Here is a 24048-nt window from a genome sequence, read left to right on the forward strand (position 1 = left end):
GGAAATAAGACATTTCCTTGAAATCAGAGTCAATCCACAGCATGGAGCACAGATGTGACAAGTCCTGGCTGTGACACCATATGGCTTTGTACAGTCCCGTGCTGCATGTTTTTTAGGAGAAGGCTCCAAGGAGCTCCAAGGAGCACTCTCACTTGAAATAAATTACAGGAAGAACTCTTGCCTAGAGCTGCTGTCTAGAAAGCAGTTACAGCCAGCCGGTGAAATTAGGAAGCCAGCAATAGCAATTATTTCCTTAGAAGAGAGAAGGGGTTCTGAACGGTATTATACTCCCGTAAATACTCATTCTGAACACTGAGGCAGATTTCAGTGTTTAATTGGGTAATTATATGTAATTTCAGGAGGTATGGATGTTCCACTTTCTGGAACCAACATTTCTTCTGTCAAGTGTTAATGAATGTTGGGGAAAAAATAACTTAAGCAAACGGCTATGTAAAAAACTAAGACAATGGGCAGACCTTTCTAAGATAGGGAGTGCTGCAGGATAACTCTAACTACCAGCTCATTGACAACTAGTGACCAAACAATAGCATCTGTGTTCATTTTTTCCAGAGTTTACTAGTACTTTCTCCACAGCATCTATGAATGGTAAAAATATTAGTCTTTACCATAAAAGGAATGTAAATGTAAAGCACATTTAATCCATCAGTTAAGAGAAATGCTGAGCATTTTATGTATCCTGCTGAATCCTACTTTTGGACAATTGATGCATAAAAGCCGGGCAATAGCAGGACAGTAAAAATGGAAAGTTGCATGGCTTTTGTGTGGAAGTGTCAATGACAGTGATTCCCTGGTCTGTATGAGCCTGAGTTTGTGTTGACTCGCAGCACCACGACTCTGCTAGCTCCATTTTTTTCCCTGATTATTGATCCTCTTGCAAAACTTTTCTGCACAGGCGTGTGCCAGCAATACCATCTGCTGGCTAAATGTAGCACAAGCCAGAGGAGCAGGCAAAGGCAGAGGGGCAGACAACCCCCTTTGCAGTCACTTTTTTGGCCCCTCATCCTCCTGCCCTACATGGGTCCCTGTGCCTGGGGCAGCAGGCAGCCAGCCCCAGGGAGCTGCTGAGGCAGGAGGAGGCAGCAAATCCCTGTCTCAGCCTCCCAAGCCAGAAATTTGTTCAGTTACTCCTGTCTCACATTTATTTTAATGTTCTGGCTTTCAGTTCATGAGAGCTGGGGGTTTGGAGGTTTTTAATTATCAGTTTTAACAGGAAAGCAGTGCCTTGCCTGAACACGTCTCTGCTCAGTTGCCCAGGCATGCAGAAGAGCAGACACAAACTCCAGGCTGTGCACAGGGATCATCTTTTCCATATCTCAGGAAAAGGAGAGCTCTCTGTGCTGTGCCCTTTGCCAGATCTCTGCACGTAGCAGTCACCCTTTAATCCCAGATAAGCATGCAAAACAATTAAGATCATTTTTATGGGATAAGATAACTGAAAGGAGAGAGCATGTGCAAAACCCCTCCAGGAACTCAGCTGAGAGTGTTTTCACTAGGTATTTCTTTTGGATTAAGCTTTCTGGTTATATAAGCCAGAAACAGAGAAGTATCTGAGAAACATTAAAGAGCACGCAAGGAAAGTAGCCAGGAAATATTAGACAGCTCTGGCCTTTTTTTTTTTTTCAGGGATACTTTTTTTTACAAATAGAATCACAATATTTTGGTCACTCAGCTTCTGTCCAAGCAGTGGCTATAGAGGCTGGGAGTCTTTGGCCTGGGAAAAACAGAGGTTATGAGGAAGGGGAGAGATAGACGACTGTCAAGGGAGTACTGAGGAGAGAATAAGGAACAATTGTTCATTTTCTCAAATAAAATTAGCTGGAAACTCTTGAAGAACAAATGGGGGGAATTAGCCATACATGAAATATGTGTTGGAACTATAGATCTCCTCTTTATAGGATGCCATAGATACTGAGAATTTACATGGCTACCCAGGCGTAGAAGCCCTGAGGGCACCAGCAGCTCTTACTGCTCCATGGCAGCCCTCTGGGGGTCCCCTCACCTGCCCATGGCCCAGGACCCCATTTCAGCCCCCCCGGGGCTGCCAGTCCCTGCCTCTGGGATGCCCTAATCCAAATAGTCTTATGCTCTTATGTACAGAGGCACTATCAGTGAGAAACTGCTAATGAATTCAAGCCAGACAGTCTTGATGGATAAATGTGGATGAGATAGGCTTAGATTCACCAAAATTAAGGAGGATCTATCTCCAAAAGCACTAAGGATATCAAAGATAGAGATTGAAGCTATTTCATTCTAGGAGGGGATTTGAATTTACTTCCATCACCCCTAAAGAATATGTCCCAATAGCCCAACTGCTGGGTAATTTTTTTATCTGTTTTGTTCTGTTCCTGCAATAAAAATGAACAATTTTCTTGATTTAGATTGCACTGCTTGGGGTTGGTTTTGTTTACTTTCTAACCTCAGAAATAATAAAAGTAATTATAGCTTGGAAGAGAAAAAAAAGCTACTCCTCAGCCTTTGGTCTGTGAGGAAGAGGTTTTGGGTACGGTGTCTGTCTGGCCAAAAAGTGACTTGAAGTTGTGAGCAAAGCCACCCCTCTCCAGCAGTCAGTGAGCAAAGAGAGTAAGCTGGTGTTCCCTGGGCCTGAGGAGTGCTTTGCCTTTTCCATGGGACAGACTAATAGCCCTAATTCCAAGGAAGTCAGGATATGCTCACACCTTGTGCTGACTGAGGTCTGATTAACTGAGGAGCAGAAGTACCTTTGTTGCCTGCTCTGAATCCACGAATGTGAGTGTAGGTATTATGGAAAGAGGTCTGTAGTTCTTTTTGAAGAGATGTGTAAAGGTGGAGGTGCCGCCTATCAGCTTATAGGAAAAATTATATGTAAACAGTTGGAAGGGATAACAAGTTTCTCAGCCTCAGTCCCTGTGCTCATCAGGAGTGCACCAAAGAGTGACCAACCTTTGGGGAGCACTGGGGATAGCAAAACCTTTGCTGGGAGATTTACTCCAAGCAGAAGTTTGCAAAATCAGAAGTTCCTATTTTGGGATCATTATTTAGTCAAACACAAAACGCACACTATTCTGATTCCCCAAAATAAGTTTATAAAAAGAGCAGTTTCAAAGGCAATGAGACAATCCTATATTTGTTGTATTCATAACATCTTTCCAAGGTCTGTATGAACCTTCAGGTTTCAGAGTCAGCGTGCTTTCACGAGACAAAGAGCTGGTTTAACTGCTACCACTGTATTTTTCAGAGCACAGAAAGGAAAGCTCTAGGGATTTCAAAAGCCCTAGACACAGCAGAGACTCCACAGTTTAATTTGTGAAGTGAAACAGCTGACAGATTTCCAACTCAATTTTACTTCACAGGTGCTAAAGCCATTCATCTAGTCCTGTGTATTTTGAATTTGGAATGATTAATGGGTTTCAGGACCTTTAAAAATACAAAAAGCAGTAGTTCAGAAAGTAAAGGCTTCAACTGGTGTAGAAAGGAAACAAGACCATGTTGCATGGTGACATGACCCAGGTATTGTCCAGGTGTGCTACCTGAGCACTCAGAACTGGAATAAAGGTTACTGTGTTGAACAAGGATATAAGAACTTGAAACATTTATCTTCCTAGCAGTCGTTCCCTGCTGTCATTTTAAAGAAAAGTGGACTCCCTGACGCATCCTAGAGAGCACTTTTGCATCGTTTTGCCTGTATACATGAAAGTGAGCATCCCTGGGAGCAGTGAGCTGGGCAAAGTATCAAAGAACGACAAATAATTGCTCCATATGCAAAGAAATAACTCCCAGGAATTTTTATCCAAAGCCAGCAGGACTCAGGCTGGGACTGCAGGGCAAGGCAGTCTCCACTTTGACAGATACACTGCATGTGTTAAGCAAGAAAACATGGTTTCAGGAACATCAAGTCCTGGACCTGTGGCTCTCAAGAACATGACTCTCGGGGAAATTGAGTATATTCCAGCTTAGGGATACAAGCACTCTTTTCTCTCTTCTAGGACCACTAATCTACTATTTTGCAGATGATCCGTCCCATTTTGCTGAGCCTGTAAAGTAAATTTTATTTCACGGAATTTCCTTCTTCATCATCTGGAAATGAACTCATGTCAGTGGAGAGGCAAAAGGACATTCTCTGCATATGCTTCAAAGCTGCATATTACATTTACTGAATTAAGATGCCTGTGGTTTCCGGTTAAGAGCACAAAATGAAATGGCAAGAACTGGGCAGCTGTGGACTGTTACATGTAACTGCAGAATGAAGAACTGAGTCCTGGGACATGGCTGATCCCACCTGGCAACTGCTGTAGAACCAAAACAACTTTGGAATGATTTGTTGAGTCAGACATCTTCTAATAAATCAAAAGAAAAAAATATTGCTTAAATCAGTTGTCTTCTTTTGTTGAGCTGTTCATTGTTTAGTTCCACAGTTTTCATAAGCAGCTCTGTACCCAGCAGAAACAACAACTTGTAAAGCATCTTGGTGGCATTGTCCTCTCTCTTTTGGCTGGCTTCTGTGGGCAACGACACCCAGGGGTGCATCCATCAGAGAGGGGACTGCTGCCCTCCCATGTCTCTCCAGCCCCACAGTGTACCCATCGGATGTCGACAGATACCCCTTGGACTTCTGACCCTACAGGGTCCTCCACATGTTCACTTGCAGTAAATGGTTCCTGTTGTGTGGGCACGTGCGAAGCCACTCAGATCATTACACGTGCCTCTTGCTGAAGAGACAGGAGAAACAAACTGATGCAAATCAGTAAAAAGAACCAAAACAAACAAACAAAAAGTAATAACAACAACAAAAAATTAAGAGGGCGACTATCTTCATTTACATCTTTTCCTGCTTTGTGAAGTCTCTGCATCCTTTTGACTAACCCTCAGCTGAGCAGATGAAGAATTGGAAGAGTCCAACTTTACCTTAAAACATCAGCAAAAAAGGCAAGATTTTCACAGTATTTGCATTTTAGTCTTATCTTTATGTCTATATGAAGGAATTATTCTATATACTACCTGCCTCTAGGCAGGATTGCACAACACTAGAGTTCAGTGCAAAACTCCATAGACAATCATAAAATTAGTGCTATCATTTAAAAGATGAATGAAAATAAAATAAGAGTATAAATCATTTATTTTTGAGCAAATATTCTATAAAATTGTGGCTTGACTACTATCAAACAGCTAGCAAAATAATATCAAGGAATCTGATAAAATACATTCCTGACAATCTTTCAAGTCCTGCACTACATTTCCAATGGTTTCAAATATAAGAAAAGATCCAAACCTCATGAGCTTATTCAGGCTGAGCTTATTCAAGTTGAGCTTATCAGAGTGCATCTTGTACAACTTTAACAGTTGATAACTGGATAAGTGTTGATGCATAAAGTTGTAATTCACCAGTGTTGATCACAATTTATATTAAAATAAATAAACAAATGATGATACAAGCTGAGCATACAGAATTCATTCTAATTACACTTGATCAGGGGGATTCAAGTAAACAGAGTCACACTATGAAATTTCTAGAAGAAAAGCAATCTGGAAGCAACACTTTCACCACCTTCCCAGAGCAATTCTATCCTGGTATTAGCATTACTCCTATAAACCCATTGGCTGAGGTTACAAAATAAGATACTTAAAGGTGAATAATAAAACTAGTACATAAAAAATGTTTTTCATCATCTAAAATGTAATAAGCTGGATCTGCATCTTTCAGATGTGTCACCACTGCAGGGATTCTTCACACTTTAATCTTAAAAAGTTAAGCATTACGTTCATTATCTGTTCCCTGCCTCTTCAATCCAGATTCAGCTTAGCCAAGATACTTATTTTAGAAGGATCCACCTGTCCTATCCCAGATGCATGCTTTTATTCAACCTATGAACACAGGTGTCTATTTTCTTCCCCAGCAGGAGGAAAAGAATATAGATGACTATCTTAAACCAGCCAGCGATTTTCACATGGTTCAAATTATGTGTGATGAATTGGGTTGAAGATTTCTAAGTGTCTCTATCACAAGAGAGTTATGGATCTAACTGTTTGTCATTTTGTCCCATTAGGTTACAATTTTTGCGTCCCACAAAACCAGCAGCATGATTTTTGCTGTGTTGGATCAGTGCAAAAACATTCAAACCATCACACTGGATACCTATAGACAGCAGTCATGTTTTCTAGCTGAGGATTTGAATTGTTATTTACATCAAATATGAGCATCCGGGTTGCATTTGATCCATCCTCTTTAACTTCCCGTATGGGAAAGGAGGCTTGCACTGCACACAATGGCACACTAGTAAACATAAAAATAAGTTTGTGTGTTTGGAAGCTGCTGGTCTCTCCACTTATAAGATGAAGACTCCACTTATCTGATTGCTGGTGTTAATGATGTCATCACAATTTTTGCACACCAAGCCCACTCTTGCAGGTGTCTTCACAGTGAAGTCAGGAAGGAAAGTGTCTCCAAAATTACCAAAGTCCAGGTTCCTGCCCCTCTGATGCGGGAGTGACACAGTGGGCAGAAGAGCTGGAGCTTCAGCATCTTCACTCCCGTGTGTATCAGGCACCTGATATTCCCAGGGGAATGCCTGGGAGAACGCAGAGTGGTCACAACAGCACTTAGTTTTGTGGCAGCAGGATGTGTTTCTGGGAGGGAAAGAAAAACAGCCAGTGTTAAACTTAAGCTGGAGAAAATATTTGTTCTTTTACAGTCTTAGTGGAATAAGAACCATATGTCATGTTTGTTTGAGAGATACATACTCTGATCCAGCAACTCAGCAGCTGTGAGAGAGGGCAGAAATTATCTATTATCTTTTTAATTTGGAATAGGCTATAATTTCAGTACTTCCACTGTTTGTTTCATGACCATACATTAGAGGTGTTATTATTATTGCTTCCATGGAAAATGTCATAAATGGGCATTTCTTTCCGAGGAAATGATGATCATCTTAAAATGATCTCTTTCCTTGAGTGGAGAAAGAGGATGGAAGCTGTTCTTTTATTCTGATGTGTGCAGACAAACGCTTAGGAAATATCACCTAATTGTCAGGGCAGAGGGGAGGAGCACCCAATGCCTGCAATTGATGGCCTGTTAGGCTGTGTCCTTGAAAAATAATATGCTACAAGGAGAAAATGTGTAGTACTGAAGCATGCCTCCCTTATGTCTCAAAGCATCAGGAATAAGTGATTTTAATAGATGATTAAAAACTTTCTCCTCTCTATTGTTGCTCTGTAGGGAACTGCCATCAGCAGTGACCCACTTGATGTCACAGCAGAAACACATGTTTCAGATGCTGGCCTAAATTCAAATGATTGCTGGTTGGTGCTTATCTATCCACAGTGCGATATACTTGGAAAATAAATAACATTTGCCAGAGGACTCCCTTTTCTTATCTGTGCAGCAGTATGGGTACAGACCTCACAGATGACAGGAAGATGAATGCTGCTCACAGAGAAAGTGTAGCTATCCTCAATATCCTTAATATGTATGTGAAGTGCTGTTAGTGCTGTGTGGGGATACATGTTGTCTCTGTAAAGGGCGATCAACCACAAGCCCTCTGAAACTGTGCCAGGATACAGAGAATCAAGAGATCTATTTTAAAACTCTGTGCTCATTTTCGATGCTTCCCAGGGGGTTCTTCAGTCACGTTTTCAAGCTTCAGCATGCAACCATGAAGAACTACTCCTTTCTAAGTGATGGATTTGCCAGGGGTGGTGGCAGTGAGGAGTGAGTGCGTCGGTCAGTCCTGTGCTTCTTGGACCTAGGGATTTACTAGGGACCAGCAATTATCACAAATTAACACTGCAGGCATTGGCAATACTACTGATTAGAAGAGTCTTTCCTCAACGAACCTGATTGTGTCTTTAAAAGCACCATTTTGAACATGATAGGCTTAAACATGGAGAAGGAAATGTTTCAGCTCATCTGGGAGGAGAAGTCCAGTTATTTTTTGATGTTGCTTGTGTCCAAAGCACCTCCTAATGCACAGGCGGCACAACTGCATCAAGGACAGCGGCCCTGGAGAGAGAGACAGTAAGAGGTTACACATGTGGCTTTATCACACCAAAACTGTAAAGCCAAAACAGCAGCTGTGCATTACCATTGCTCCCAGCTCCTGCAACCCACCTCACACAAGGGGCATGTGGCCACCCCAGGATGCTCAGCAGTGAAAATCCAGACCTCTGCCCACCAAAGGACATTAGCCCACCTGCGATTCAGTTCAAACCTAGTCACTCTCTGTCACTACACAACCACAATTAGCATTAGCAGTGCCAGTCTTTCCCTTTTAAGCTACATCAATGTGAAATGGTTTGTGTTGTCTGAGACAAAGAGATGATCTATGCTTTCTTCAAAGTCCTTTGCTGCCCTGACTCCCCAGTGAGATTCAAATCTGTAGCCCACCACTTTCTTGAGATGTATTTCCTAATAGTGACAAACACATAGTAAAAGAAATACTGTATAAGCCTTTTTTGTAAGACCTTCTAAATTAAGTGATATTGAGAAATACAAACCCTGCTGAAGGATCTATGCTGCTTTTTTCATTTATTGAGGTATAAACGTAGATTCATAGAATCATTGAATAGTTTGGGTTGGAAACGACCTTTAAAGGTCACCTAGTCCACCTGCCCTGCACTGAGCAGGGACATCTTCAACTAGATCAGGTTGCTCAGAGCCCCATCCAGCCTGGCCTGGAATGTCTCCAGGGATGGGGCATCTACCACCTCTCTGGGCAACCTGGGCCAGTGTTTCACCACCCTCATTGTAAAAAATGTCTTCCTCATGTCTGGCCTGAATCTCCCCTTCTTCAGTTTGAAACCATTACCCGTTGTTCTAACACAACAGTCTCTGCTAAAACATCTGCTTCCATCTTTCTCATAGGCCCCTGGAAGTCTGCAATAAGGTGTCCCCAGAGTCTCCTCTGGTCTGAACAACCCCAACTCTCTCAGCCTGTCCTCAGAGCAGAGTTGTTCCAGCTCTCTGATCATGTTTGTGGCCTCCTCTGGCCCCTCTCCAACAGGTCCATGTCTTTCCTGTGCTGAGGGTTCCAGAGCTGGGGAGGGGTTTATCCTTTTCACAAAGAGGTGGATCCTGTGTGATGCTTTTAACTGTGGTGCCTGTCAATGTTCAGCCTTCCATTGTGTCATTTGTGCCCCAGTGTGCAGCACACAGGGGTCACAAGCGCAGAAGGTCACAAGGGGGGCTGTGGGAGGGAAGAAAGACCAAGCAGGGAGAGCAAAAGAGTGGATGTGGGGGTTGGATGATGGGAGTAGGGAGGGGACAAAAAGAGACACAGAAGAAAGCAAGAGAGAGGTAAGTGATCTGGGAGGGGACAGTCTGAGTGCTACCCACCACGTCTGCCTGCTGAGTGGGTAAGATAGTGCTCACCAGAGAAGCAAAATGTTAGCGCTGGAGGAGGAGTGAAGTACAGTAGGAAGGAAACAGGGGCCGCAGCAAAAATGCGGTGAGGTGGCACCTTTAACCAGCGTTTGAATCTTCCCTCGTGCAGAACACCACCTTTCCAGTATTCCTGCATGGCCGAAGATCACTGCACTATTGTAAGGACTGTGCTCTCCTGCTAGGAGTCAGCAGATGAGTTACCCTGTGCTTATGTACAAGGTAACAAGGCAAGTCGATACCGGGCAAGCGAGACTGGCTATTGCAGTGTCACTCTACACATGTGTTTGGTCCCTCAGATCCTACAGATAAATGTCCTGTCTGCAAACATCCCATTTCAAAAAGCTTCCATTAAAAAAAAAAAAAAGAAAGAAAAACTGAAGACTCATCAATACACAAGCAGTGTCAATATGCCAAAAATATTTAGCAATTGTGACTGGGCTCTTCATAAACTGCATTTCTGGATCACCAGCTAGTCCTCCCACCCACATGTATGATTCTCCCTGCGATACAAGCAGGGTAGAGGGTGGTCTGGTAGCGTGGTGAAGTCCTGGGAAAGAAGACCATCAGACACAATATACCTGGTCTGGGCTAGTCATAGGGCAACTCTAGGTCAGCGCACTCACCAACTCATCTCTAGTGGAAAAACTGGCTCCCTCCAACTTGCCCTGGCCATGGGCATGGGGCTGCTGCCCCCCAGCATCTGTGGCATACGGGGAGAGGATCCATGTGTGGGAGCAGGGCAGGAGAGCAGCATCATGGCTGTGCCGGTGCTGAGGTGCCATGGGGCTGGTGAGGTGACTGTGATCCCTACAGCAAATTGCGAAACTTCTGCATGAAATGTTTGCACCACTCCTACAGGCTGCAACCGTTCAGCCAGCCAACAAAGTTAGACATCAGGTGCCCATCAGGCATGACCCTACTTGGAGAAGGGCATGTTAGAGAACATGGGACAGTCTTCAGCCACAAAATGCCCTCCAAGCATTTATAATTTCTGTTTTGGTTGCTGTATTTCACTTTAAAAAGTTCCTTATTGCCCAAGCTGCCAGCTCAGCCCAAACAGAGTTTCTTGGGCCAGCTCCACAGGGTGTGCCTGAAATGTTGTTTGTTTGCTTATTTGCTGGCTTGTTTGGTTTTAATCTCAAATAAACAGGACACATGTAGTGCCATGGGAGTCAGGAGTCCGACAATGCAGGGATTTGAGTTCAAAAAGATCACTGCTCTGTGCACCATAGATTAGGCTGGGAAACGAAATATCTGTTGCTCATACCTAAAATGCACATCACATTTGTTTTCACCCTGTTATTTTCGTGTTGCTGTCTCAAGCAGGTCCTGATTAATCACTTTATTATTCCAGTTTTACCTTGGTATAAATCTATTCATGAAAACAATCACATCAACATGTAACTGGAATAATAAGGGTTATGAAGCACACCATCAGCAACTTGTTTAACATAATGCAAATCCAGATTATCTAATAATGTGTATAGTTTACTGACTGAATGAGAACATCTAAAGAAGAACGCAAGTACACCAATTATTAGACACAAGAGACATTATTCTAATTTTTCTGAAGACTGGTAAGTTAGATTTCTCTCATTAAAGTATTCATAATCAATAAAATAAAATGGACTTGGAACTATTTCATTTACAGGTACAAAATAAGCACTTCCTGAAGGTTAAGCCTACAGTTTGATACTGCTGGATTATTCAGAACATAATGTTGGCCTTTAAAAAAAGACTAGTTTATAAACATATAAATGTATATATATTCATAATATTATTCTTGTGCAATTTTTCTTAATGCCCACCAAAACCCTAATATAGAGTCTTTAATTTTAAAGATACATTTGTACCTACATAAGAACTTTGCTCAACAATAAAAGGCAAAGAACTAGAAGAGTCTTTCAATACATATATACATATTTTTATTTCCTTTTCTGTATCACATGCATTGAATTTTTTCTGGTTGCAATTTTGCATTTATGCTGAGACCAGTATCCGGCATGTACCTGACATCAGCATACTGTATAACTAAACATCCCAGTCCTAGGGCTCACCAGCTAGCCTCAACTCCCATCAGAGGTGATTTTCTGCCTGTGTTTCTCGACACGCTCCAGATAACACCTCTTGGTCTACTCCCATCTCAGAAACAAGGGAACTGAGAGACTCTCAGCAACTTCAGTACTTTAGGTAATGAGAAAAAGCCACCTTTAATTTCCAAGGAGCATTTTGCTTGTTTTTTCACTCTAAAAGCTATTTTGCATTATACTGCAAGCTCCATACAATTGCTCATGATGCAGCAGATACACAATCTGGATGTTGAAAGATGGGTTGTTGTTGTTACCATTATCCCTATGCTCCACTATATTCTGGTACTAGAAAACACAGCATCCATATCACCAAATGGAGGTAAGCTTAGTTATCCTCAGTTTTGTGGTGCTTGTGGCATGGAATAGCATGGCCTTTTGCAGCAATTTGTGTGGTTCTTCCTGAATGAATCCCAAGTGAACAAATCAAACAAGCAGTAAGAGGTACCTTCTTTCTGCAAGAACAGTTGGCCCATAGGGCTGCCAGGAGGAACCAGCTCCATTGGCCTCTTGCTTTCAGCATTCTTCACCCAAATGTCTGCTCCAAAGTCGATCAGCAGTGTCACCAGCTCCGCACTGCAATTCCTGGCGGCCGCATGCAGAGGGGAGTCCAGGCCCTTGCCGCTGTTCACATTTGCTCCTGAACACCAAGAGATGGCGAAGAATAATGACATAGAATAATGGCTGTTCTGTAGCCTATTTCCATTTCCTATACTAGCTGCTATTTCTCTGAATAACCCATAAATGCTGTAGCATCCACCCAGAGGTGTATTTCCTAATGCTGGGGACTTGTACTACAATTTGCAACACACAATTCACACTGGTTGAGGTGGAGTGTGGTTGTGACTAAAAACTGATCCCAGAGGAACAGTGAATGCCCAGCCCATGGATATCTTGAAGCAGGACAAAGATGTAGTTCCATCTATGTCCCACCTTTGCTCCCCATTCCAGTGCCCCATTCTCTTAAGATACATGCAGGGTTTCAGCCTGCTCTGTACCAGAGGTTTAAGCTGGTGGGATTTCCAAATGCCTAAGTATCTGTTGGGGTAAAATGTGAAGATGCAAATGATCCAGAACCCCTTTGCAAAGGAGGTTATAAACAAGTGTCCCTGATGAGCGTTCCCTTATCCATTACCCTGGGTTAATGGCTTCTAAAACACCCTAAGAATGGTGAGCTGTAGAACTAATTCAAGAATATTTATAATGTTTTTATAGTATATATTTTCATATATAGAAGGCAGCAAAAAATGGTAAAAAACCAGAAAATAATAGCCAAACATTTAAAATTTAGACACTTGTATTTGACCTCTTCCAAAAAAAGTCAACTGTCCTAAATAGTGCATAAGGTGATCTACATGATGCTTGCCTTGTTTTTTCCAAAGAGGCTTTGTTGGTCCATCATTTTTGCACAAGCTATGTGGGTAATTTAGGTAATATGGTCCTTTTGGTTACAAAAGGTGCACTACTGCATATAACAAGAAACTGTCTTGTATAATTATCCAAGTGCTTAAATTTATAGCTAGGTTTGATTGACACAAGGTATATAGTGCAGAATGTTTTTCTGTGTTGGAAATGTTTAAACTTTTTAAGAACTCATTGGGAATTAAAATATGTTCACAGAAATACTATGCAAAAATGATTGAATCAATTGTTTTGGATAAAGACAAAGGACAAGAAAAAAATGATTTTTTTTCCTTGCCCACTCAGGTAACTGCCGCATCACACCATCACACACACAAGCACTGGAAAGGGTGGTGTTTGTTCCAGGCATCACCGGCCTTGTGAAATCCAGGATCACTCATAATTTTGCTGGAAGCTGTAAAACTGAATTCCTGGGTCAGAAGACCCTGGTTACCCTGCCACCCCAAGTAACCCAGAGCTATCATTAAAAGCAAAACATCTCCAGATCCCAGAGCATGAGTTCCTCTAAATCTTTCACGCAAAGAGAATCCAAAGATAGATGTTACAGGAAACTAAAGTACACCATCCTTTATTTTTTCTTTTTACCTGACTCAAGTAGCTTCTTGGCACAGGTCAACTGCTGATTCTCACAAGCTACATAAAGTGGAGTACCCAGATGCTTGATGTTGTGATCTATATTTACCCCATGAGACGCGAGGAATTCAACACATTGCACATGACCTTAAAAGGGATAAAGGAAGAGTCATCTCACAGAGAACAAGGATTTTTTTCAGCAAATCCTCTATTGCAGCCATGTAACTCAGCAAAGATTCAATATTTTGTCAAGAGTTGGTAGTACAATGCTTTCATCCACTCCAGTATATTCAACCTGGAAAATGGGAGCTGCAAAGCCAAGATTAGCAAAAGAGTCTAAAGCCCTCACATTTTATCTGATTCATTTTAGATGTCTACCAAGAATGAGACAAATCACACTATGTTTCTGTCCACTGGTTTTGAAGATAGCCAGACGACTCCCTCCGTTGTCTTCCATTTTAGGCAACTGAGGTGGACAATGCAACCCCTTCCAGGCGTCACCATAAGAACACAGAGGTCCCTGAGAGCCCAGCTGAGCTGCCCTTGGTGAGCACCAGAGGTGACAGAAACTGGCTCAGGGGAGACCTTATCGCTCTCTACAACCACCTGAAAGGAGATTGTATCTAAGTGTGTCTTGGTCTCTTCTCCCAAGTAGCAAGTGATAAGATGAGAGGAAATGGCCTCGAGTTGCACCAGGGGAGGTTTAGATTGGGGATTTGGAAAAATTTCTTAACCAAAAGGGTTGTCAGGCATTGGAACAGGCTGCCCAGGGAAGCAGTTGAATCACCATCCCTGGAGGTGTTTAAAAGACATGTAGATGAGGCTCTTAGGGACATGGTTTAGTGCCAGTGTTAGGTTAACTGTTGTACTCAATGATCTTGAGGGTCTCTTCCAACCAAAATGATTCTATGACTAGACCAACTAGAAAGGTATTTCACATGACCCAGATCAAGAAAATGATCTTCTTTATCTCTCTTTCCTACTTCAACACCTTGCTAGTAACATGGAAAGGGGTGCAGATGCCCATGGGGTTACCTCTCTTAGCAGCTTCATGGATGGGGGATGCCAAGTCGCAGGGTGGGTGCAGGCTGGCTCCATGCTGCAGCAATAAATTCAGGCAAGCCACACTGCCACTGACACAAGCACTGAACAACGGACTGTGCCAATCAACAGTAACTCCATTCACCTGGGGGGAAAAAAAACACAATCAGGCTTTTTGTTAGTCTTCTCAGTATTTCAAAATAAATTAAAATTATCCAGTTTTGCAGCAGAAAATAGGGTTCTGTATATTGATGCCAACGGAATCAGTGTGTGCATAAAAGTAAATACACCCTTAATTGTTGCAGGATTAGAAACGCTATGCAAGAGGAACTTCCCCTTATTCTTTCAGTAAATGATGGGAACACTTCACCTTCATCTGAAGAACAGTTATAAGTGTTTTTTATATTTGTGCTTTTCAGATTGCTTTATTATGAAGTGCCTTTTATAACGTGTGTACTCTAAGCTGAACTAAGTACAGAGTGTAAACCACAGTGATACACTGTCATAAAATAGTACATCACTTAGCATTAAAATGTGATAATACAACATACCAACACTTGAAGCAATGGTCTGTCCATCATGCCCTCACCTGAGCACCATGTTTTAACAGGACACTGGCACAAGCAGCATGACCCCCTAGGCAGGCTTCATGGAGAGGAGACACCTGGTCTGCTGTAACAAGATTCACGTCACTCCCCTGATGAATTAATAGGAAATACCATTACAACCAACTAACAAAACCCTCATACAAAAAAAAACCCAGACCACACACAAACCCCACCAACAAACAACAAACAAACAAAACAACAACAACAAAACCAACTCGTTCTATAATGACCTTCAAAGGTTTATGTGATCACACCTTCCTCAACTACCTGGAGTTGCTCATCTCAATAGGTAAGCAGAGAAAGAGGTCATGCCTTCTACACACTGCTAATAGGTACAAAAAGCTGGAGTCCAGAGACTGTCTGATGGAACAATACAGGCATCCTTTTAGGAACTCAGAATATTTTTATTTCTACTGCACCATGAATAACAAACTCTGAAATTTAAAAAAAAAAAAAAAAAAAGTTTAAATATTTGTACTAGAGTGTTTGGCAGGGTCGTGACTGCCGCCTTTTTACATGGCTCAAGCATTCTGACCTCGTGCCTGCTGAGTCTGCGGTTGTTTGACTGGATTGAATCCCGAGTTGCTTTTGAGGTGTTTTCTGGTCTTTGGTCAGAGCATGGCATGCTCTGAAGGAAAACCACCCCCTGCATTAGAAACCATTGGTTTGATTCTACAGGAACTTTTTTCCAGCAATCTTGGTGCTCCAGAAGGTTAATCTGGAGTAGTTTCCAATAACCCTTTCCTTTCTGTCAACTCCTCCACAGGCTAAACCCAAGAATTTCAAAGAAAGAGAGCAGTGAGGTTCAGAAATTGGTTCTCCCTTGCTGTAGCATTTTGCAGTGGGAGCAGGGGACCTGGGTACTCTCAGGCACTTCAGAAACAGATGCGGATGGCTGAATTGAAACATCAACCAGAACCTTGCCTAAGTTTGGAGCTGCCCCCCACCTGGGGAACCAAACACAGCTCACAGGTGCAGGAGCTGCAGAAGGAATCCCTCAGTCACTTGGAGATCCCAGGAACCGGAGTACCATTGCTTGCACCAAAATTAAAGTATGAGCCAGGGTATTTTGATACATCACCAGCTTAGTGCACAGAGTCAATGAACCACTTGTAGGAAACAAAAAAATCTGTTACATGCAGATTTCACTGCATTACAGTCAACATGATTTTCTCACCCTGGAGGTTTCACAATAAAGCCCAGACTGCATTCAACAACTGAGCAAGCCCAGCAGAGATCACATTAGCCCAGCAGAGAGGTACCTGTTTGATGAGTTTCTTCAGTGTAAGCAGACGCCCATGGATGGAGGCATCGTGTAAAGGAGACCAGTCTGAAACAAGGTCTGTACAAACAGAAAGACAGGAAAAAGGCTCTGTGGACTGTTTCATCAGTGGTTTTTTGCTTCAGCTGTGTGACTCCAGTAAAAGTCTCTAATTTATTAGGCGAGCTCCCGAGCTTCCCTTGGAGCAGCTGCTGGGAGCATGTGAGACAAGAGGACGGCTTCTCTCTGGGTGTGTTTTTAATTCATCCCTTGTTGGCACTGAACAGCAGCATTCCCTTCGAAACATGAGAGAGGGATTTGCAGAGCACCACCTTGATCTGACTGAGCTTGTCCCTTGTTTTGAATTTTTTCCAGTGCTTTTGTTTTCACAAGCTCATTGCACTTTACCAATTAGCTCAAAAGGACTATGTTTTGAAGAGGGTATGACTGCTCAATCATTTACTCCTGTTCAGAGATGGGCTAGAGTCAACAATGCATAACAAGAGAAGGTGCCAAAGTACAAGGAGATAAATTGTGTTACCTGTCGATTTTGCCTTTCAGTGTTTAGTGTTAGCCTGTGCAGCAGTGCACTTTAAGTAATAGCTGTATTATCTGCTTTACTGAAACCACGAAGTGAGGTACAGCAGGTACATAAAATACAAGTATTAATAGAAGGGGATCTTCAGTATTACAGGTTTTATGGCTCAGACCCAGCTGAGGGCAATATTTCTTCTTGGAGACATTTACTTCTTTCAGCATCAATTGCCTCAAAAACAATGTCTGGTCTACGTCATTGGCCCAGGTTCCCCCTGGGAAGGAAGAGAAGTATTTGCAAAGGGCATTTCACCCAGCTTCTTTTGGAAACACATTTTGCTATACTCTCTGAAGAAGTCCCGCTGTCCTTCCAGTAGCTACAGGGAAAAACCTCAATGACTGACTTGGATGTGTTGTGGAGGTTTTCAGCTGCTATACTAGATTACACAAGTGGAATAGGTTTATTTTGTGTCCCCTGGAGACTGACCACGACCAGAGACAGGACACTGACCTGGTGGTTGGAGCTTCTGTTATCTGGTCAGTATATCCTTCTCAGAGGTACATTTAAAACAACTACCAACCAGCTTTGAATTCCGAAGAAGAGACATCTTGGAGAGCAGGCTTGGAGGGACCATTAGCCATGAGGGTGTGCCTCCTCTGAGCACAGGGCAGTCTCTTTCCTACACTCTCCCTGGGGAGAAAGCTTCTCCTGCTCTTAGCATCTATTTGTTATAGCTGTGAGTTTGGGTCTTTTCCTTCAGATTACAAGTTTGTTGCCAGAGGATGGGGAAGGTGTTTGGTGATCCAACGACCATGGCCTACAGACTAGGTGTTGGGTGAACACTTTGAAACCTTCCAGCTACTGCCTGTGACTATGAGACAATGCGGACTTGGCAGGTAAATCTGCACTGCTAAGAAAAGAAAGCCAGGCGGATAATTCAGCATTGAGCTTTAAGCAGGGAAAATGTAAAGGCAAGTCAGTCCACATCATTTGGTCTCAAAGACAGATATGGTCCCAGTCTCTTTTATTTAGCAGTACAGAAATATCTAACAAGAAAATACTTAATGAATCAAGTGATTATTTCCAATCTGGTACTATTTTCACTATGTGATTAATATTTGGGAGAAGCCTTAAAATTAGAAGGCCAAAGGATGGTAGAGATGTAACCCCAATAGAGCTTTATGGGTGGTACCGAGTACATGAAATGAAAAGAGAAACAAACTCAGGAAATCTGGGTAACGTACATCTATTAGTTTTTGAAGAAAACGGTATTCTTTGCTATTGGCATCATTTGAGCTCTGCCCACCTCCTTCAGTGTTCCATAGGCCATGTCCCACAACAAACATGTAGTTCCATTAAGTTCACAAACATGCTTTGGCGTCAGCAAATGGACAGCGATTTCCAGAAGCTGTGGTTCTGGTCTTGTACGGAAAACCAAACTGTGCTACAGTTATTAAAGCACTATATCATTAATTGACTAAAAGAGCTTTGCTTCAAGTGATGCATGCCAAATCATGCTTATCTGACCACGCTGTTGTTCTTGCTGATCCTGCCTGTGTTACCATTGGTTGTGTATCCAGGCTCTGTAAAAAGCTTTTGGGGTTCCCATTTAGAAACCAATGCAATTGCCCAATCTGCCCGAGTTGCAAGGGGAGCATGTTTACAATAATTCTAAAAATCTAGACTGAGGAACAAGTTTTCTGAGCTGCAGCTTGATCTTTTTTTGGCCACACAAATACAGGTGGGGTTTTGGGCAAGCTACCAAGTTGCTGTGTCAATGTGTGAGCACTCTAGTGACAAACAGGGAGGTGCACGGTCAGGCCATCATTTCCATGTGCAGAATTTATCCATTCAGTGCTTGCTTGAGAAAAGGCAGGTTTCTACTGAGACTCTAAAAAGGAGCCAGACCAGACCACAGTCATCTGTGGAGTAGCCATTATCTTGTACTTTGCCAGGTCTTAACAATAAAATAAAAGATTGACCGCATAAGTGTCAAAATGTGAGTGGAAAATAAAAAGCTGGGAATTCTATAATGAGAGGAAACAAGGATTTTTTTTTTTTTTTTCTGAATAGAAGTGGAGGCCTACAGTAACTTCAGACTAGACTTGGATATATTGGGAAGAGGGGGTTTAAAGGCCTGTCTGATGACTAATTGCTGCAACGTTCTTCCAAATCTGCCACCATGAACAGTGCAGCCCTGAGCTGCATTTCTTCTACCCCAGCTCCATCTGCAGCAAACACCTTGGCCCTGTAGCAGCATTCCCTGCAGGGGAAGGCAAATTTCCCCTATTCCTGTGCCCAAGGATCACCCTCCAGCAAACCACAATTCTTCTGTTTTCTGCCTGTTCTGGGCTGGAGCTTGTGTTTCTCACCTGCAAGAGGAGGGAGGCTGCAGTGGACACTGGGGTCTCACTCCCTGCTTTGCACAGCACATAAGGCACACCCTCAGTAATTCAGATGAATAGTATTTGTTATATACCATACACAGGCTTTTGATTAAAGCCTAAGCAAATGCCAGTGCTAGCTGGCCATGGACTTCAAAAATCCTGAAATTGTGACTTTTCAGGAAAGTCCTTAAAACACTCTGCCCACTAGAGCTGCCTGTGAAGGAGCAAGGCCGGTGCATGTGGGTAGCACAGCTGTGTTCACTGCATGTACCATCACAACAACTAGGATTTCTGATTGCCAAAACTGTGTACAGCTGCTCTTTTTCAGAGGAATGAGACTATTAATTCAAACTTGAAATTTACCCACACCTTAGTCCACAGGCAGGCTGAGTCAGGTCTCAATAGCTTCAGCACCTAGAGATCCAAAAACCCACTGGCTTTCGCTGGCATTGGATCACCTAGTTTCACTTTTACCACTGAAAATCCCAGCCAGCCCAGAGGTTACATTAGAGGTTTGGTGATAATTGCTCACTTGCCATCACTTGGGTGCTTAAACGCTGGGAGGGTGATGTACACAGAGAAAGCCTTACAGCAATAACCACACAAACGTGCAAACTCTGACTGCTCCCTATGCATCACAGAGCATTCACAGGACCTTTCTAGAAGAGCAATCGTTTTTGTGGTGATGGCTGAAAGGACATTTTTCCAGCCTTTGACCATGTGGAGGGTGTTGCAGACTACGTGCCTGTCCCCAGCCTGGTTTCCTTCTGCAGCAGTTATGCATGGGGCAGCTCGCAAGGGGCTTTGAAATCCTTTTGGCTGAGGTATGCATACACATTTGCATAAACATATGTCTATGGCATTATGTATAACAGTACTACGAATGGTATTTTTCATATCTAAAGGCTTTCACCTGAAGTTTTTGTTGTATGTAGCCAGAGTCCAACACATTCCTGTTGTAAGTCACCAGCAGAGCTTACCAACTCTGCTACAGAGCAGGTAGACTCAAGAGGAATGGACCAAACCCTGATTTTCAAATTATCTATATGCAGCAGTGTGGTGTGTGGGCTCCCCTCCTTCCAGACTCCATTTTGCTAGAGCTTATCTCCAGTTTGGACCTGGTTCACTTCATACTGTTAATAACATTGCTGTCCCTTCCCTCCCACACAGCCTCGATATCTACATACATGACATGCATGAGAGGTAGACAACACAGCAGATATACTGGTCATCTGTTTTTCAGGTCTTATTTTTCTGTTTGGTATGAATGGAAGTGTTCTGAAAATCCCCAGGAAGGATAAAGAACAGTGTAAAGTCATATTATCTTAATTTGCCTCATTCCCACTGCACTTGCCATCAGCTGAAGAAGTAGCTTCTCAGAAAACAGGGCTACAGGGAACATGTCTAGCTAAACTATTATGTGAAGTCAAATTACTTTTCCTTTGTCACCATGTCATATTTTCAATGGCTCTGGGCCAGACAACAGAGCAATGATCAGGCTGGGGCCCTTTGCCTGAATAACTGTTCACTGGTGACCACAACATTGTTTGTCACAGCTGACGACAGTGCCCTGACCATTGCAGAAGAACCCACTTGGGCTGGTGGCTCAGCCTGGGCAACACCAATTGGTTGGTTCATTGAAAATAAAAAAGAGGAAAAGGAAAAAAGAGAACATTTAAAAGCAAAGAAAAATAAAAAAAGAAAAGGTAAAAGCAGAAAAGAAAAATTAAGTGAAGAAAGGAGAAAGAAGAGAAAAGAAGAGGAAAGGAAAGAAGAAAGGAAAGGAAAGGAAAGGAAAGGAAAGGAAAGGAAAGGAAAGGAAAGGAAAGGAAAGGAAAGGAAAGGAAAGGAAAGGAGAAAGAAAAAAAGAAAAAAGAAAGAAGAGAAAAGAAGAAGAGAAGAGAGAAGAGGAGAAGAGAAGAGAAGAGAAGAGAAGAGAAGAGAAGAGAAGAGAAGAGAAGAGAAGAGAAGAGAAGAAAAGAAAGGAAAAGAAAAGAAAAAAGAAAAGAAAAGAAAGAAAAGAAAAGAAAAGAAAAGAAAAGAAAAGAAAAGAAAAGAAAAGAAAAGAAAAGAAAAGAAAAGAAAAGAAAAGAAAAGAAAAGAAAAGAAAAGAAAAGAAAAGAAAAGAGAAAAAGAGGAACTGAGCCAGTACTGAGTTTCCAGCTGGCACTAATCAAAGACAAGCCACACTGCAACTTCTTTTTTTAACGTGCTGTCGATTGAGTACTGCAATTTTTTTTCCACTTGTACAAACTGCAGGACAGCACCAGACACTCTTTTCTGCGATACATCAAAAAAAAACAAGAAAAAAAATGAGTATCAAATAGGAACAGTTTATCAAAATGCCTTCTGAATTGCAAGGGCATGGAGACATTGCATGGGACTGACTGTGGACCTGTGCTGGGAGCAGGACACCACTGAAGCCTAACCCTGCCATATGCTGCTGCCTACAGAGGCGAAGGCTGGCAGTGAGGCAGGAGCGTTACTTACCCCTCATCAGCGGGTTTGATAGAGATGTTGCAGGCGCCTGACCTCCAGCTCCTTGCAATTTGCCGTCATTTTGATTTGTTCCCTCATCATCCATCTCAGCCCCGTCTGTCCAATTTCTGTTTTTTCACTTCATGGTCAGTCTCAGGAGTTCAAATTCCATCGTCCCCGGTGAGCCCCCGGCAGTGGGAGTGATCTGTTAAGCAGACTCTGTGCACGAGTCAAACAGACCTTGCAACAGACTGGGACGTGGTGCCGGCAGCACTTCATGCAGAAACTCGAGTACCTGGGTCTGGATTCAACAAAACAGCTCCCCAGCTGCCCTGGGAGGCAGCCAGCAACCCAGCGAAGCGAGAGATGTGCCTGATGTCACATCCTCTCCAACACAGCGCCCAATCGGGGAGCCCGCCGTGGCTTTTTTATCAGGAAGGAAATTCTTAGTTTACCAAAAAAAAAAAAAAAAAAACAAGACAGAAAGAGCCAGTTCAACTAGTTGAGCAAACTTTGCCTGCAGGGCTTTTGCAAAGAAAATCTGCAGAGATAGGAGAGCGCATGCGGATCTGCACCGTTCCCCAGCAAGCTGTTTGCAGGCAACTTTGCCACGCACGTCCTGGGGTGCTGTACATTGTGCATAAACACCCCTCTGATCTGCCAAGCCCATGGCAGTATGCAAGGAATGGAAAGCCAGAGGCCTCCTGCACGGCGGCTGCCGACACATACCCTACGGATATTGAAACCACATGTCTGGGGAGCTGCGGTTCCCACTGTGGTCCCTGTGCTGTCTCCGTGGCGTGGAAATCGCGGCGCTGTGGGGGGCTTATTTCCTTCCACCCAGTTCAATCGATTTCACTGAGTAACAGTCACACCAGCAGTCTCGTATCTAAACAGTACCTTTTGGTTTTTTAAGCAATCTCTCAGTCTGAAACAAACATCGCAAACCTACCAGTGAACAAATGGGAACATTTTTTTCGGGAAGGCCTCCATCTCATTTCTCTAGGTCAGTTTGCAAAAATTCTGTTCCCATGGATCGTCTGCATTTGCATTTTTCCAAATTAGCATAATTCATGAGTGCCAAATCTTTTTTTCTATCCCCGAATGTTTGCCCATTTGTGTACAAGTGCAAGCAGGCAGAACTTCCATGTGAAAGTCTAAACCATGTAAATAAAAATTAAGTTGGTTGTTTTGTTTTCAGTTTGTCTACTAGAGCAAAATTTGCATTCGTGTATTTGAAGATACAAAGTTGCTAATCATGAGCTAATTCTGATCCTAACTCCACTGAACCTAAGCAACTGACGTTCGTCTTTATTCCTATTTATACTACAAGCAGGAGATCTGGAATCATAATGAGGGTTTCTTTGTTCACATCTTTAATAAAAGGGCTCTCCCTGCTGAATGCCCTCCTGACTTCTGGGTTTGGCCCCACATGTTGGATGCAAGCTGACACTTTGGTTTGACTGGAAATGGCATTTGTGTCTTAGCCATTGAAATTTCGACATTAAAAATGTTGTGGGGAAAAAAAAGTGAAAATGGAGAAAGGGGTATAAATATAGGGCTTGGTGATTAACATGTAAAATGAGACATGGAAAAACATTTTTTCCCTTTTAGTATTGCTTGAGTTTATGGGCTAGGTTGACACATCTCAAGATGCACCTCTGAGATCCCCACAGCATGTTGGTAGCCCATAGGCATGCTTTATCCAGGGCTGTTGCTGCCCTGGTGCATGTATTTATATCTCGTGGAGTAAATGGACACAACATTCACAGAAGGAGTTTCTGGTTTGATTGTACTTGCCTTCTAACAGCATCAGAGCAGCAAAGACAAAGCAAAGCCACAATATGGGCAGGATACAGTTTCCACATCCATTCTCAGAACTGGGGCTCCTTTCAGGGCTACAGGACTACACCCTGAAATTTCATTCTTAGGGCATGATTTCTCCTTTGGATCACAGTATATTCCAAAATAACTAGAAAATTATCCCCTGAGCTGGTCCTGAAGGTTTTGTTTCATCAGAGAATCTTCAGTTCCTGTGATGATTCCACCTGTCTGCGTTCCAGCCTAGAAATGTCTTACATCACAAAACCTTGCCTGTCTGCTGATAAACTGGACAAAAGTGACCCTTACATGGGATGTAACCAACCCATTTCTTGGTGCAAGAAGAATTTCTTCATATATTAATAGTTCTAGCAAAAAATCTGTCCAAAATTAGGGACTCAGCTGGCTCTGGCTCTTTCTAGTAGGAATATGAGGTAAGAAGACAGCACAGCTAGTAACTTC

At 42.7% G+C, this 24048-nt stretch overlaps 1 protein-coding gene across 1 annotated transcript; it reads right to left on the reverse strand.

The window, feature by feature from the left end:
- Positions 1-5224: 5224 nt before the first annotated feature.
- On the reverse strand, positions 5225-22399 carry ASB9 (ankyrin repeat and SOCS box containing 9). The gene is made up of 8 exons (XM_080363722.1): positions 21778-22399; positions 16367-16446; positions 15086-15193; positions 14491-14641; positions 13468-13602; positions 11909-12100; positions 7828-7993; positions 5225-6621 (listed from the first exon to the last, which is right to left on the reverse strand). Exons 1-7 carry the CDS (start codon positions 21869-21871, stop codon positions 7869-7871), a joined length of 885 nt encoding a protein of 294 aa, XP_080219848.1. The 5' UTR covers positions 21872-22399; the 3' UTR covers positions 5225-6621; positions 7828-7868.
- Positions 22400-24048: the final 1649 nt, after the last annotated feature.

Source organism: Nesoenas mayeri, assembly GCF_963082525.1.
Source record: "Nesoenas mayeri genome assembly, chromosome: 1".
In the NCBI taxonomy this organism is placed as follows: Eukaryota; Metazoa; Chordata; class Aves; order Columbiformes; family Columbidae; genus Nesoenas; species Nesoenas mayeri.